Source organism: Muntiacus reevesi, chromosome 3 (assembly GCF_963930625.1).
Source record: "Muntiacus reevesi chromosome 3, mMunRee1.1, whole genome shotgun sequence".
NCBI classification, from domain to species: domain Eukaryota; kingdom Metazoa; phylum Chordata; class Mammalia; order Artiodactyla; family Cervidae; genus Muntiacus; species Muntiacus reevesi.
Genome location: NC_089251.1, coordinates 136,738,098 through 136,754,173, shown reverse-complemented (window position 1 = coordinate 136,754,173; position 16,076 = coordinate 136,738,098). Strand labels below are relative to the sequence as shown.

Sequence of the window (16,076 nt, the reverse complement as noted above, 5' to 3'; positions counted from 1 at the left end):
GTGGGGGTTGCTTTGCTGATAAAATTCCTGATTTTAGTCATCCACCTGATATTTTAACAGTCTATAAACTGTTTATCAGGCTTTCTTAGACTCACCAGTAGGGAGACCAAAACAAAACAAAACACATGGCACTATCTCAGATGGCAGCAACATCCACAGCTCTGAGAATATTATTTCTGTGGGTTGCATGTTCAGTCTTTATTTAATTCTCCCTTGCCTACCATCCAATTTCTTTCAGACCCATATGGTGCCAATTTCTTGAAAGCTTATTGTAGTAATGCTAAAAATTTCTATCTAAATAGTAAATTAGCCCCCCAAATCATAAGGAAATAAGTCCGTGTGGGCTCACAAAATTTCTCCATCAGGCCTTGAGATCCTACTTATCTACTTTTTTGTTTCTTATGAGAAATAAATTGCTTTTAATGTTACATTTTATAAAGGACTTAAAACGAGTGGGTGTGCCCCAAAGTGTTTGACTTTTGTGGCATTTTAAAAAACAATCATGACTTGAAAAATCTCAATATTTGAGTGATGATAAAAATTGCTTTGGGCTGAAATTCTGTATTTTGTATCAGAGTCCCCAGGAAAATTTTACAGCTAAGTAATAAACCTGGAAAATATGGGTTTATAATGGAAATGTTGACAGACTCTAGTAAGCGCTACTGTAATATCTTGAATCTGATTTAAAGGAAGTTTTCAATAATGTTTTTTCCAAGCCAGTCTTTTGGGGAATGAAAGTTAAAGAAAAAAAAGTTTTCTGCTACCACAATGATTGATGAAAATGTGAGAAATCTGTGGGCAGATACCTTGGGGCACCCATGAATAAGATCAAAAGCATGGAGAGACTTGTCCTGTAAGAAGCCCCTGTTAAAGTCTCACTGCATAGAGATATTTTGATAAAGTGATAGTTTGTAACTGCCATATGCATTATACTGGTATCTTTTTAGATAAAGGTAATAGTGAAATGGACTGTCATTTCACTTAATTAGGTTTAATTTAAAAAAAAATTACGGGACCATAATAGCATGAGTAGCTATGACTAACATTGTGATTCTAGAAGAAATTAAGTCATTATTTAGATATATATAGTATGCTCTCTCTCCCACAAAATTATGTAAAAAGTTACCTGGATTAAATAATTTTATATGCTAAATTTTACAGATTAAGACAGGAAATAAGAAATATTGAGTTGGCCAAAGAGTTCTTTTGTGTTTTTCTGTAAGATGCTATGGAAAAGCCCAAATGAACTTCTTGGCCAATCCAATAGTTCCTTCAGTTATCTAATTAAGATGCAAAACTAGTTAGGTAGGAATGCTATCAATTTGAGTTCACTGTCTTGTCCTGTCTCTAGATCATATAATATGATCTGAGGTCACATGAGGAAATGCTTAAATATACTTGTACCAGTATCATCTGTTCATGCATATTAGTTTTGTGACCTAATATAAGATATATAACTTCTGTGAGTCTCTGGTTTTTCATTTAAAATGGGAATTATATGAGTAATAACAATGTATGTGATGATAGTTAATGTTATTGAGTATGAGGTTGTACCATATACTGTGCAGGATAGTTTATATATATTAAGTCATTTAAACATACAACTGTATCTATCCCATAGTTTATTGTAAGAATTATAGGCTGGATAAATGACAAAGTCCTATGGTATAACACAAGGAACTATATTCAATATCCTGTGATAAACTGTAAGGGAAAACAATATGAAAAATAATGTATATATATGTAAGAGAATCAGTTTGTTGTACAGTAGAAATTAACACAATATTATAAAATCAACTATACTTCAATAAGGGCTTCCCTGGTGTCTCAGTTGGTAAAGAATCTGCCTGCAATAGGGGATACCTGGGTTAGACCCCTGAGTTGGGAAGATCCACTGGAGAAGGGAAAGAGTTACCCACTCAAATATTCTGGCTTGGAGAACTCCTTGCCATGGGGTCACAAAGAGTCAGACATGACTGACTTTCACTTTCACATACTTCAATAAAATAAATTTAAAAAAGAGATATTTCATGTAAAGTCCTTAGCCAATATTAAGCCAGAGCCTCAGGGCAAGTGTTAGCTCATTTGGCTACAGGCTTCATCTTGCTTCATGAACACTTAGGTTAAAGAGACTTAAGGACCACTACTTTCCATTATTGCTTCTGCCGTGACCTAGCATTGTCGATCTCCTTGAAACACAACCACAACAAGACAACATGCTCCACACAAGCTCGGGTCAGTACCAATCATGAGAGATTGGATACCAGGGACTGGGAATAATCTATGAAATTTTTTCAATCTCACCATGAAATGCCACCTGTATACTCTTGGTTTAGGGATTGCCAAACATTTTTTCCAGTCAATAGCAGAAACTGAGTCATTTCAGTATGTGTTCTGACTTGATGTGCCAAAGCTTTAAAGAAATAGCCATCTAAACACCTTCAAGCAAAATATAAACAAGTAGACTGAAACTTCTTTAAAAAAAAAAAAAAAAAAAAAAATATATATATATATATATATATATTTCACAAATTGAGTACCAGCACACAGAGTAAGAACAGTATTGGTCTCATAAAAACCACTCCAACCCATATTAGCTATATTTTTATGGAATTCTTCAATTTTGTAGAGAAATTAACTTAAGGATATTCTTTTATTTAGCACTTATGCATTCTTGTGAAAGCTTTACAAATTCTGAATCAATTTAGCAGAATAACTGGTAATTCTTAGTACATACCAGACAGAAAATGAAAATTCAAGGGAATCATTCATGTTGTCTTAAAATATAATATTTTTAATTTTAAAGCTTATTACAATCTGACATTTAATCTATAAGGGACTTCATAACAAAATCCTTGGTTTAAACCTTATACTACAGTTTCTAATAGAGTAGCCCCATTAGTAAACTGTATTCACGCTAATGTGCTGGCTTGGGGCAATGATCATCAAAGTCCCTAGTTCTGGTCCTCACCAGTGAACGTGCACTAGGAGTGGGTGATGTAGTATCATAATTATACAATCAACCTTGTCAAGGCATAGAGCATTGGGAATAACAGAATCCTGACGCTGAAAATGTAGCTAGCTGATAGATGACTGTCATTAAGCTCATCCTTTGTTCATTTTGTGAAGCTGTAGATACTGAGTATAGGAAACAGCTTCTTAATGAAGGATAAAATCTTTGACCAATTGCCACTGTTCATATACTCATAACCACTCAGCTCCCCTTTCTTTCCACAGCTATACATATATTCTGTTCAACTCTCACCTTAACCTGATGAAAAATAATAAACATTTCCAACAAACTCCTTTTCATCAATCAAATTTAGACAATGAAAAATAAAAATTTGTGCAAATACCGTTTGGCCTAATATTTCTAATCATGACAATAAATGACTCTCCTCACCTGTGCTCCTTCCCATATTTAATTGGCTGGTGTGAAATTTTGGTTACATAAATTCATTTTACTAATATATTTATATTCAAGATATAGATGAAAGCCTGTATGTACATGTATATATTTATATTTGAAAGCATACACACATACATATATATCATACAAGCTATGTACACTTTATATCATATGGTACTAAATATAATCATTCTAAATTTCTGAACATTTTCAGAATGTAGAAGATTGAGCATAAAGCTTTTACTGCTTTTTCTCACTCACTTTCAGTCTGTCTTCATTATTAACCTAATTTTCCTCCCTTCTGGCTACATGCCCTTCTGGGTTTGAATGTGCTCTCTCTCGTCTGCAGCCAGTGACCTGCTAAACCACTTTCCTATGGTAATTAGAAGGCACAGAAGTAGGAGTATAGATGTTCCCACTAAGTATTTGTAAGAGGATCTAATACTACATTTTGACTGCTGCATCCCTCTTGGGTCACATAACTACACAGTTATGTAGTTGGAGAGAAACTTGGTTTCTCTTCTTCATAGTCAGTGTTGAGAATATTTTTTGTGCAAATCTATAGAGGATAGCCTTTGAAGTATGACTTTTCCAAATTACTAATGCTAGAGTGAAGCAATATTACATATATACATACACATATATATGTATATATATCTCTCACCATGACTCCTCTGGTGGCTGAATGGTAAAGAATCCACCTGTCAATGCAGGAGATGTGGTTTCTTCCCCTGGGTCAAGAAGATCCCCTGGGGAAGGAAACGGCAGTCCACTCCAGTATTCTTGCCTGGAAAATTCCACGGACAGAGGAGCCTGGCTGGCTACAATCCATGGGGTTGGAAATGAGTTGGACACAACTTAGCAAGTAGACAACAGTAATATATATCACCATATTAAAAGCTATTATCATGTGGAAAACATAGCAAATTTTAAAAAAAGTGTTTTAAAAATAAGTCATGTGAGAGAGAGGTCCGAGAGGGAGGGAATATATGTATGCATGTGACTGATTCACTTAATTGTAGAGCAGAAACTAACATAACATTGTAAAGCAATTATTTTCCAATAAAAATGACATTATTACAAACATAGATCATGGCAAGACTTAAGAACAATTAAAAACAAAGAAGTAGGAGGACTTAAGGGGATGATATGAGGTCATGAAATGCTTCTATACCTTGATGTGGTGGTAGTTATATAAATCAACACATGAGATAGAATTGCATAGAACCACACACACACAGGGGCTTCCCTGGTGACTCAGATGGTAAAGCATCTGCCTACAATGCGTGAGACCTGGGTTCGATCCCTGGGTTGGGAAGATCTGGAGAAGGAAATGGCAACCCACTCCCGTGTTCTTGCCTGGAAAATCCCATGGATGGAGGAGCCTGGTAGGCTACAGTCCATGGGGTCGCAAGAGTCGTACATGACTGAGCAACTTCATTTCACTATACACACACAGGGGGCTTTCCTGGTGGCTCAGATGGAAAAGAATCTGCCTGCAATTCAGGAGACCCAGCTTTGATCCCTGGGTCAGGAAGATCCCCTGGAGAAGAGAATGGCTACCCACCCCAGATTTATTACCTGGAGAATTCCACAGACAGAGATGCCTGGCAGACTACAGCCCATGGGGTCACAAAGAGTCAGACACGACTGAGTGACTAACATTTTCATTTCATTTCTGTACACACAGACATACATGAAAATTTATATAAAACTGTTGAAATCTGAATAAGCTCTAGGGGTTGTACCAGTGTCAAATTCCTGGTTGCAATATTGTACTATGATTATGCAAAATGTTTTCAGTGGGGAAATTGATGAGGAACAAATGGAAATACCCTTTCAATTTTTTGTAACTTCCTCTGAATCTAAAATTATTTCAGAATAAATTTAAAAACTTTCTGGAGAAGAATTTGAGCAGGTGCAGAGGAACTACGTGGATCACAACAAACTCTGGAAAATTCTTCAAAAGATGGGAATATCAGACCACCTGACCTGCCTCCTGAGAAACCTGTCTGAAGGTCAAGAAGCAACAGTAAGAACGGGACATAGAACAACTGACTGGTTCCAAATTGGGAAATGAGTATGTCAAGAACATATATTGTCACCCTGCTTATTCAACTTATATGCACAGTGCATCACGTGAAATGCCAGGCTGGATGAAGTGCATCCAACTGTTATCAAGACTGCTGGGATAAATATAAATAACCTCAGATATGCAGATGACACCACCCTTAGAGCAGAAAGCAAGGAGGAAAAAAGAGCCTCTTGAAAGTGAAAGAGAAGAGTGAAAAAGTTGGCTTAAAACTCAACATTCAAATAATGAAGATCATGGCATCCAGTCCCATCACTTCATGGCAAATAGGCAGGGAAACAATGGAAACAGTCAGAGACTTTATTTTTTTGGGCTCCAAAATCACTGCAGATGGTGACTGCAGCCACGACATTAAGAGACGCTTGTTCCTTGGAAGAAAAGCTAAGACAAACATAGATAGCATATTAAAAAGCAAAGACATTACTTTGCCAACAAAGGCCTGTATAGTCAAAGCTATGGTTTTTCCAATAGTTATGTATGGATGTGAGAGCTGGACTTTAAAGAAAGCTGAGCATCAAAGAATTGATGCTTTTGAACTGTGGTGTTGGAGAAGACTCTTGAGAGTCCCTTGGACTGCAAGGAGATCCAACCAGTCAATCCTCAAGGAAATCAGTCCTGAATATTCATTGGAAGGACTGATGCTGAAGCTGAAGCTCCAATATTTTGGCCACCTGATATGAAGAGCTGACTCACTAGAAAAGACCCTGATGCTGGGAGAGGTTGAAGGCAGAAGGAGAAGGGGTCAACAGAGGATGAGATTGTTGGATGGCATCTCCAACTCAATGGACATGAGTTTGAGCAAGCTCTGGGAGATGATGAAGGACAGGAAAGCCTGACGTGCTGCAGTCCATGGGGTCTCAAAGAGCTGGACATGACTAAGCAACTGAACAATTAACAACAACAAGAGGAAGTAAATCTGTGTTTTGTCTTCAGTCCCAATATGGTTTTCCTGTTTCCAGTCAGATTGCTTGATCTCCTCATCCTTTGCTTCTCCTATGTGCAGCAAAATCCAAGTCCTAACCCTCTGAATTACTGTAAACATCTGAAATTTGTAGGAAGAATAACGTTGCATGCATATATCTGAAAGATCATGAATATATGTCACAACTTCCTGATAGCAATATTATAACACCCATCTACCTCCATATTTTAGAAACAAAAGCCACAGGGAAGCCATAACCCAGACAAACAGGTCCTGCTACTTTGATTCTGCATTTGGGAAAATCGCTGTACTCCTAAAATGTGCTATACTACCCAGCTTCATTCACATAATCATGACTAATTGTCATAATTTTGAACACTTTACACACATAAAGTACAACTTTATACATTCGGATTGAAAAGTTTTCACTTTTATGTCAAAAAAACAGTACACTGAAAGTACTAGTTATACATTTACAGTAAAGAAATTAAGTTCTTTACTTTGTGGTTGTGCATGGTAGCTGAATGAAAACTCTTGCCATTTATAGAATGGGGAATCTTCCTGGCTGAATTAGAATCACTCAGCATGCCAAACAAAGCCGCAGGCAAAGCAAAGCAAAAGAGAAGCTTGCTATTTTATAGGTTAGACAAGAAACAACCTAAATGACTTCTCTAAGGGAGAGACCTTCATATTTCATGCAAACCCCAGGAAATAATTAAGGCTTCAGTGCAATTCTGGGACCTGTGCTCTAGAAAATGCCTCCATAAACTTCATTTTCATCTGGTACAATCGAGATGCTCTCTTATTCCTTACTACCTCTTTTATATCATCCTCCTTTCAGGCAATGAGAATTTGGCACATAAATAAAAAGCGGGAGGCTGTTTCAGGGAGGGGAGAAATATGATTCAAATTCAGCCAGGTGCTTTATCACCAATTTGGGAGGCTGCGATGTTATTAGACATCCTGATATAAAGATGGAGAGGAAAAACTATTGGTAGAAAAGAGAGATTTAAAGAAAAAAAGCCCTTGGAAGGTAAACTGAAAACAAAAAAGTACTTGAAAGTAAAAATAAGGTAACTATCTCTCATTTAATATTCCAGGAAGAGAAAAAGCTCATTAGATCACTTAAAAATTATAATGAGAGGTATATGATCTTTTAGACTCAATCTCTCTAATACCACAGTAGTTATTTCACCTAAATTATGGTTTTTCCAGTTGTCATGTACAGATGTGAGAGTTGGATCATAAAGAAGGCTGAGCACTGAAGAATTGAACTGGTGCCAGAGAGAGTCCCTTAGTTGCAATGAGACCAAACCAGTCATCCAACCCTGAATATTCACTGGAAGGAATGATGCTGAAGTTGAAGTGCCAGTACTTTGACCACTTGATGCAAAGAGCTGACTCATTGGAAAAGATCCTGATGCTGTGAAAGATTGAGGGCAGGAAGAGAAGTGGGTAACAGAGGATGAGGTGGCTGGATGGCATCACTGACTCAATGGACTTGAGTTTGAGCAAACTCCAGGACACGGTGAAGGACAGGGAAGCCTATTGTACTGCAGTCTATGGGGTCACAAAGAGTCGGACAGGACTTCCAGACTGAACAACATAAATGAACAGTCCACAAATCTTATGGGATCAGAGTAAAAGATGCAGGCTGTCAGTTGTCACTGGGTGATAAATGGATTCAGATTGTGTCCTTGTCACTATAACCTGTGGCCTCAAATGAATTCTGTCACCTGGGTAGGCTTCATTTTCCTTATATTTAATATAGGCACATCAGATGGTCTTAAAGCTGGCCCCTGTGAGGACCTAGGCATCCCTCAGGGCTCCATGAAGCCCCTTCAATACCCCCTATTGCTATAGATATGGCTCAGTTTTATTTGCTTAGGTTTTCAAGTAAAATTTCACTGGATGAAACAATTTCATGTTTTATAAATTTTAAATCAGTGAAATAGATAATCTGGAGTGTCTTGCTGTGCCAAAGTTTCCACTAGTTCTGGTGTTAATTGTTTTACAGATTCACTACATCCATAGACCTTTGGGCTGCTCACACTATCTAATGTAAGGAATTATCCTGACCTCAGTTCTTTGCCAATTCACTGCTGGTTTCACATGTTCAACCTTACAAACAATCCAATTTTCTGATATGAAAATTAGAGATCATGATGATAGCACATGGAGAAAAGTAGCTTAGGAACCTGTGCAGGAAAGCATTAGAGTATAGGAGACTCAAGTCTTATTCTGAAACCTAGAAACATTAAATATTACACATGAGATTGCCTCCTCCTACCCTCAGCATAGTGTAAGAACAAGTGTTAAATCTTTTATATCTGAGATTTTAAAATTGAGCATTTTTGAAATGACATTATTATTGTCGTTCAGTCACTTAGTTGTGTCTGACTCTTTGTGACCCCATGGGCTGCAGCACGCCAGCCTTGCCTGTCCTTCACTATCTCCTGGGGTTTGCTCAAACTCATGTTCATTGAGTCAGGGACGCTATGTGTCTTTCCTTATTGCTTTCATCTCAGATATTATCCAAAATTATAACAGTAGACACTCTTATTCTACACTAAGCAGCATTTTTAGCACAAGTATTAACTTATTCTCATAATTGTTCTATGAAAGAAGTAATGTTATAATGCTAAATTTCAGGGGGCACAGAGAGAAAGTAAATAACATGTCAAGGGCCACATGGCTAATAAGTGAGGAACTGGAGTTTGGACCCATTCAGCCTGGTTCTAGAGTCTATATGCTTAACACAAACTAACACCAAACCATACCTTTTAAATCATTAATTTATAGAATCACTTGTGATCAGTATCAATATTGTATGATACCTCACAGAGCAGTTTTGAGCTTGCTTTATCATAATTTTTTATGTAAACAGTCAGTTGAAAAAAAATCCTCCCAAAATAGATGGAAAAAAACTTCCCCCACTTGATTCTGAAAAACGTGACATAGATCCTGATGATAAGGCAATAAAAACATTTCCATGAAGACAGTAAAAAGTGTTATTCATGATGGAATCTTCTCTGTTATGGGTGTGATGATGAGACACAACTACAGAAAAATGTCATGCTCCTCAGCGTGTGTGTGCATGCTCAGTTGCTCAGTTGCACCAGCCCTCAAATTCCAGAGGAGGGCAAGTGACTTTAAGCCGCCGTGATGCATGTGTTTGGAAAGGAAAGCGTGCAGAATGGCTTCAAGACCTGGCTCAGGCAGGCATCAGAGTTACCTGATAGAGAATCCAGGTATCTCAACCTACTGATATGTCCTTTAGGACTTAAGTTGTTCAATCTTCCTCATCTATAAACTGGGAGAATAATGGGCCATATCTGCTAGAATTTCAGTAAATATTATATACTACAAAGTATATAAAGCACCCAGCAGATGCCTGTTGCATAAAACATGCTTTATCCACATGAATTTAACCATTACCAGTGTTATTCACCATAAAGTTCCTTCACTCTAAACTCATACACTTTTCAGATTCTGCCAAGTGGTCTTTTAAAATCCGCTTGCCCAACTTGTTAGCAACAACTCTGAAAGAACGAATTCTCACAATTATCTTCTATCCTGCATTCATAAAGCCCCAGGAAGGCATATAGTATTATACAAACATTAAATAATAATATGTTCTGCTCTGCTTACCAAATTAAATCAAATTCTAAAGGCAGCACATGCAGAGTGAAAATGGCTGCTGATAAGAAGCAATCTGATGTTTAAATTTGTGCTTCTATTACATAAACTGCTATAGAATGATGTACCGATGGAAGAATGCAAGGAAAACTTGGAATGAAGATGAAATTTTAAGAAATACTTTCTTCTTATACATAAAAACATAGATTCTAATATTTACGCTCTGTATGAGTTTAGTCATGTAACTTAAATTCTCTGTGACTCACTGTTTATCATGAGGAGGACATACTGATGACACTTCCCTCACTGGTTTGTGATTAAAAAATTAATTAATTAATAAAATATATAGAATAGTGGTTTACACAGAGCAACTGTCTTATGTCAATTATAATTATTATTCCTTCTTCTTACAGTTTTCACAGGTATTCTATAACATAAATATAAATTGGCTATTTTACAGCATCATACCTCCCCTCCTACCAACTCTGTCAAATAAAAAAAGGATGCAGCCATAATGAAAGTGGGTATTGGAGTAATTACTGTGATGATATCTCATTTTCATAAATTCTCTTTTAGTGAGAATTGAAAGAAAAAAAATAGACTCTTCTAACTTACTGAAATAGCCATCTGTAAAATACTTGTGTTGACTCAAACCAAATTACTCATATTTTACAGACATTTCTGAAACAATTCTCCTGTTTCAAAGCTTTCAACCTATAGCAAATAAAAGATGATTATTTTTAAATACTCCATATTTCAGGAGCTAAGCCAGGGACTTTACATGAGCTATTTTATTTAATATTTGCAAATCACTATAGCAATAGAAGTTTGTTAACTTTCTATCGCTATAACTAACTACCACAAATGTAGTGGCTTAAAACAATACAGATATATTTTCTTACAGCTCTGGACTTCAGATGTCAAAAATCAGTTTCCAGACTGGAGAAAAATCAAGGTGTTGGCAGGCCTGCTTTCCTTCCAGAGGTCTCAGGGAAGATCTTGGGCTTCCCTTGTGGCTCAGCTGGTAAAGAATCTGCTTGCTGTGCAGGAGACCTGGGTTCGATCCCTGGGTTGGGAAGATCCCCTGGAGAAGGGCAAGGCTACCCACTGCAGTATTCTGGCCTGGAGAATTCCATGGACTGTATAGTCCATGGGGTCGCACAGAGTCGGACATGACTGAGTAAACTTCACTTTCACTTTCTCCCCTGGCTTTTCTAACTCCTAGAGGTTGACTGGTAGCTTCATAGAGGTTGACTGGTAGCTTCAGTTTGTGGCCGCCTTCCTCTGTCTTCAGGGCACATCACTCCTACTCTACTTCCATTTGTATATCTTCTCTCCCTTACTCTGATCCTTTTGCCTCCCACTTATGTGGATAGCCCGCTTGGATGATCCAGGATAATCTCCTTATCTCAAGATCTTTAATTGAATCACAGCAGCACAATGCCCTTTAACATCTAAATTAACACCTCCTCAGAAGCTGGGGCTAGGACATAACATATTTGAAGGCAGAGGACTGTTTTTCAGCTTACTCCAGGTAGACAGTATTGTGCTCATTTTGCAGACGAAGAAAAAAATAGTAATTGTTAACTCCATTAATACACAGAAAATTCAAAAGGGTTGAATAATTTATTCAAATTCACAAAACCAAAAAGTGGGCAATGGCCTACTAATGTAAGTCCTTTTGACTCTAATGCTGTTTCCACTACACAGTTCTGCCCCCAAATGAGGAATAAAAAGATAAAAGTAGGACTCCCTTCTTACAGGTAGGATGTTTTCTGTTTTCATTTTCTTTATGACTTCAAAATATTTACCAAATAAATACTGAATAGCTGCCTACACGTAAAACCCAATTTTAGGTGCTGGGAAAAACAGGAATCAGACCAAGTCAGTAACTACTAGGTAATCTCATATCTTCCCATATGTTTGAATACTTACAATGTGGGTGTGTGCACTATATTTCAGTCATGTCCGATGTCTTGACAATTTATAACTCGTAAATCTATATGCATAGACTTGACCAAATTCAACTACCTATTTGATAGCTCCATTTTTATATTCAAAAAACCTTTTCAATTGGCCACATCTGGAACTGAACTGGCTTTCTCTACCTCAGGCAACAGCACTACCATATTTCCCTCCCTTACCACCCAGTAATCAGTAATCAAAATACCATAATTTGTCTCAAAAAAGTATCTTAATTCCACTCACTTCTTATTTTCACCACTCCCAGACTTCTAACTTGTACCTTCATTTCAGTTCTTGCATTGCCTTAATCTAATCGTCATACATAAATTGGCATGATCTCTTTAGAGAATAAATTAGATTATATCATTTCCAGGGCAAAATACTTCAATATTCATGGCATTTATAATAAAATCCAAATTTTTCATGCTACTCAGTATTACCACATACCTCGCTCTGTTTACATTTGTGTGCCTGTTGTCCCGGCATAACTAGTAATAGAGTCTCCTTTCACTCTTAAAATTGTTCATTTGGATGAAAAATTACATGGTCACCATATGTATAAAGGGTTCTGTTGTAATTTTTTCTTTGCCTACGTTTATTCCAATAGCCAAAGTCTCCCTCAGGACTCAATGGGGTTTGCCCTTAAGTCTCTTCTGTGATTATTTTTCTTCAAAAACTAAATCAAATCAAAGTGTTTAATCCAATACCTAGATGTCTTGTTTGTTGAACATCTGTCCTACCACTAGACATTTCAGTATGTATAATACCTGGTACATGGTAGGTGTCCACACATATTTATTAAAAGATTAATGACTAAATATATATGCCATACAGTCAGAGTTATATAAACTTGTGGTATAACATTTAAGTGGTACAAATGTGTTCAATATACCAATGACCAAACTAATAGTGGAGAAAAAATAGTTACTTCTGTTTAGAGAGAAAATAAGGTTGACTTCACAAGGGGAGGGAGCCTAACCAGTGTTGATGGATATAAAAGATCATGTTATGTGAATCAAGATGCTCTGAGAGGAGATTTCTAAGCAGAAGGAATGTCATTTACAAAGGCAGGAAGGTTTAAAGCAGTGTGATTATTCAGGGAACTCAAAGTAGTTTCTATTATTAGAGAGTACGGTCTTGCATAAATGATATATTAATGCCATGAATCCCTAAGGACAAAACCTAAATTATGAAGAAGACTGCAGGAAATATAGAAAATAGTTAAGAAGTTCAAAATTTAGTTTTGTTTTCATTTATACTGCTAGGATGACTTGAGAATTTCTATTGCATATTTAGCTCACCTTATAAATTATAGAAGTTCTTAGATAAGTAAATCAGTTTTTGAAGAGTGATATTTCAAACTTCATTACCATAAAGAATCTTCTCAGTTGTGAGTTTGTCATATAATATTCACAAAATTGTAATACATGGTCCGTAAGGAAACTATATTGAGATTTATGGTACAGAAAACCAAAGTGGGCTTTTCCCTTGATTTTGGGGATTTGCATTTTAAGAGTTATCTTAAATTTCTGCTTTGGATGATGTATTTTTATTCATTCTTAGATTGTAAAAAGAAATAGACTAAAACTACTGGATTAACATTTTGTCATTTATATTACACAAATGCTAAAATGATCAGATCTGTAAAATTTATAGAACATCAGGTAATATTTTGAGGTAAACAAGAGTTGACATAGTGAATTGAAACTCATCTCAGACCTATTTATCTTGAAGAACATTTTCAAAAGATATTATTGGTATAGATAATCTTAAATGGTTTCTTTGAACATGAATATACATACCAAAGTTGCATACTGGTGGACTGTAGGACATGAAAGCTTTGTTTGACTCCCAGAGTGCTTTAGAAGTTTGAGCCAAGATTTTCATTTAGATAAATCACATTGAAAAATCTAGAATTCTGGCCCCTTCCTAAATATTTTGAAGATCTGATAACTCTGGTGAGAAAAACTATAGTCCCAAGGGACTATATGAGTACATGTTTTCTAGTTCACCAACATCCATCTCCCTCCACCCTCCCAGGTATGAGATCCACACCATACCAAACACACACACACACACACATATAAGTGTGTGTATATATATATATATATATATATATATATACACACACATATATGCCTGAGACCTTATTCTGGAACGAAAAAAAAAAAAAAGCAACAACAACAAAACCCACACAAAAAACAACTATTAAAGACCAATTGCAAATTATCAAAGTGTCTAGGAAGATATTTAGAATTTGATCATTTGTAATTCTGAGAATTGAACATGCATGCTATCCTAATAAAATCATCTGCAAATGGAGCAATTCAAACGTTCAATCTTTTCTTCCTTGAATCCATTACTAAACAATACCCAAACACAGAAAAGTCCAGCGAATCCAGTGTGTCAGTTTGTTTCCTCCTGACCAAGAAGTTATTTGTTCCGGCATCTGGTCAGTATAACACAAACAGCACATACAATAGCACCAAATTATATAAATAGATGATGAGTTTGATCTGTAATTTGAATGTAAATATCTCCCTACCTTTATTATAACAGATGTAATTCATTTAAGTAGATTGAAAATACCCGAGCTGTAGTAGATTAGGAAGTATAAAGGCAGAAATGATGGGCACGTACCTTCGCTATCTGGACACACCAGTTAAGTAACAGCTGCGAGCCGATGTTATCCTTGTGCTCGTGGACATAATCCAGCAGACAGCCATGGGGCATGAGCTGTGTCACCAGCTGAATGGTTGGGCTCAGACACACACCCAGTAATCGAACCAAGTGTGGATGGTCCATACTCGCCATGATTAGGGCTTCCTAAATGAAAAAAATGAATGACACCATTACTTCAACTCAAAGTTCTTTGCCATGACAGTGACTTGTACTGTACTGATGCTGTTGATAATGATTTTGAAAAGGTACTCTCATAAAATGGAATCAATTAAAAGTGAGAAAAGACATTATTGTAGCCATTATATTTCTAAAGTGACTTAATTCAAGTGAAAATAAATGGAAATTAGACTATATTTATTAGAATGACAAATATTATATAATAACTGCATGCAAATTTAATAGTAGTATTTTCTCTTCTGCAATGTGAAAAATATTAGATTTTATTTACTGCCAAATTAAGTTGAATCCTAAATTATATTGTGGATTTTTAACCTTTGATCTTTGGTTCTAGAGTTCAATTATCTATACAATAGTTATTTGCACAAGGTGGCTCAAAGTTATGAATTACTGTTGTTTAGTTATTAAGTCTGGACTAGGCAATGGCACCCCACTCCAGTACTCTTGCCTGGAAGATCCCATAGACAGAGGAGCCTGGTGGGCTGCAGTCCATGGGGTCGTGACAAGTAGGACTCGACTGAGCGACTTCACTTTCACTTTTCATTTTCACACATTGGAGAAGGAAATGGCAACCCACACCAGTATCCTTGCCTGGAGAATCTCAGGGACGGGGGAGCCTGGTGGGCTGCTGTCTATGGGGTCGCGTAGAGTCAGACACGACTGAAGCGACTTAGCAGCAGCAGCAGCAGTTGTTAAGTCATGTCTGACTCTTTTGCGACTCCATGGACCATAGCCCACGGAACTCCGCTGTCCATGCGATTTCCCAGGCAAGAATGTTGAAGTGGGTTTTCATTTCCTTCTCCAGGGGATCTTCCTGATCCAGGGATGGAACCTGGGTCTCCTGCATTGGCAGGTGTTGGCAGACAGATTTTTTAGCACGGAGTCATCTGGGAAGCCCCCAGAGTTACAAAAACAGTCATTCAAAATTAACTCATTCATTATTGATAGGGATTCAGACATCATAAGGGTAATTTGTAAATTATAAATATCAATGTAAACAATTACAAATAATATGCTTCCCTATCTAACAATATGCTTACTATGAATTTATGCAGAAAAAAACATTTTAATAAGACATTTTACTCTATAACCTTTCATTTTACTCAAATTTATTTCATTTTCAAAATTATAAATGATATCTTATAAATAGAATCATAAAATTTGAGAGCTAAGTGAGATTGTAAAAATTT

General features: G+C 36.6%; 1 protein-coding gene across 2 annotated transcripts in view; it reads right to left on the bottom strand.

Moving 5' to 3' along the window:
• The window catches only part of ERBB4 (erb-b2 receptor tyrosine kinase 4), a 1,213,162-nt gene that overhangs the window by 164,746 nt on the left and 1,032,340 nt on the right, over nucleotides 1-16,076 (bottom strand). For both annotated transcript variants that reach the window (XM_065930645.1, XM_065930646.1), the window contains exon 20: nucleotides 14,668-14,853. In XM_065930645.1, the coding sequence (XP_065786717.1) occupies nucleotides 14,668-14,853 (186 nt within the window). The remainder of the gene's footprint in view (nucleotides 1-14,667; nucleotides 14,854-16,076) is intronic.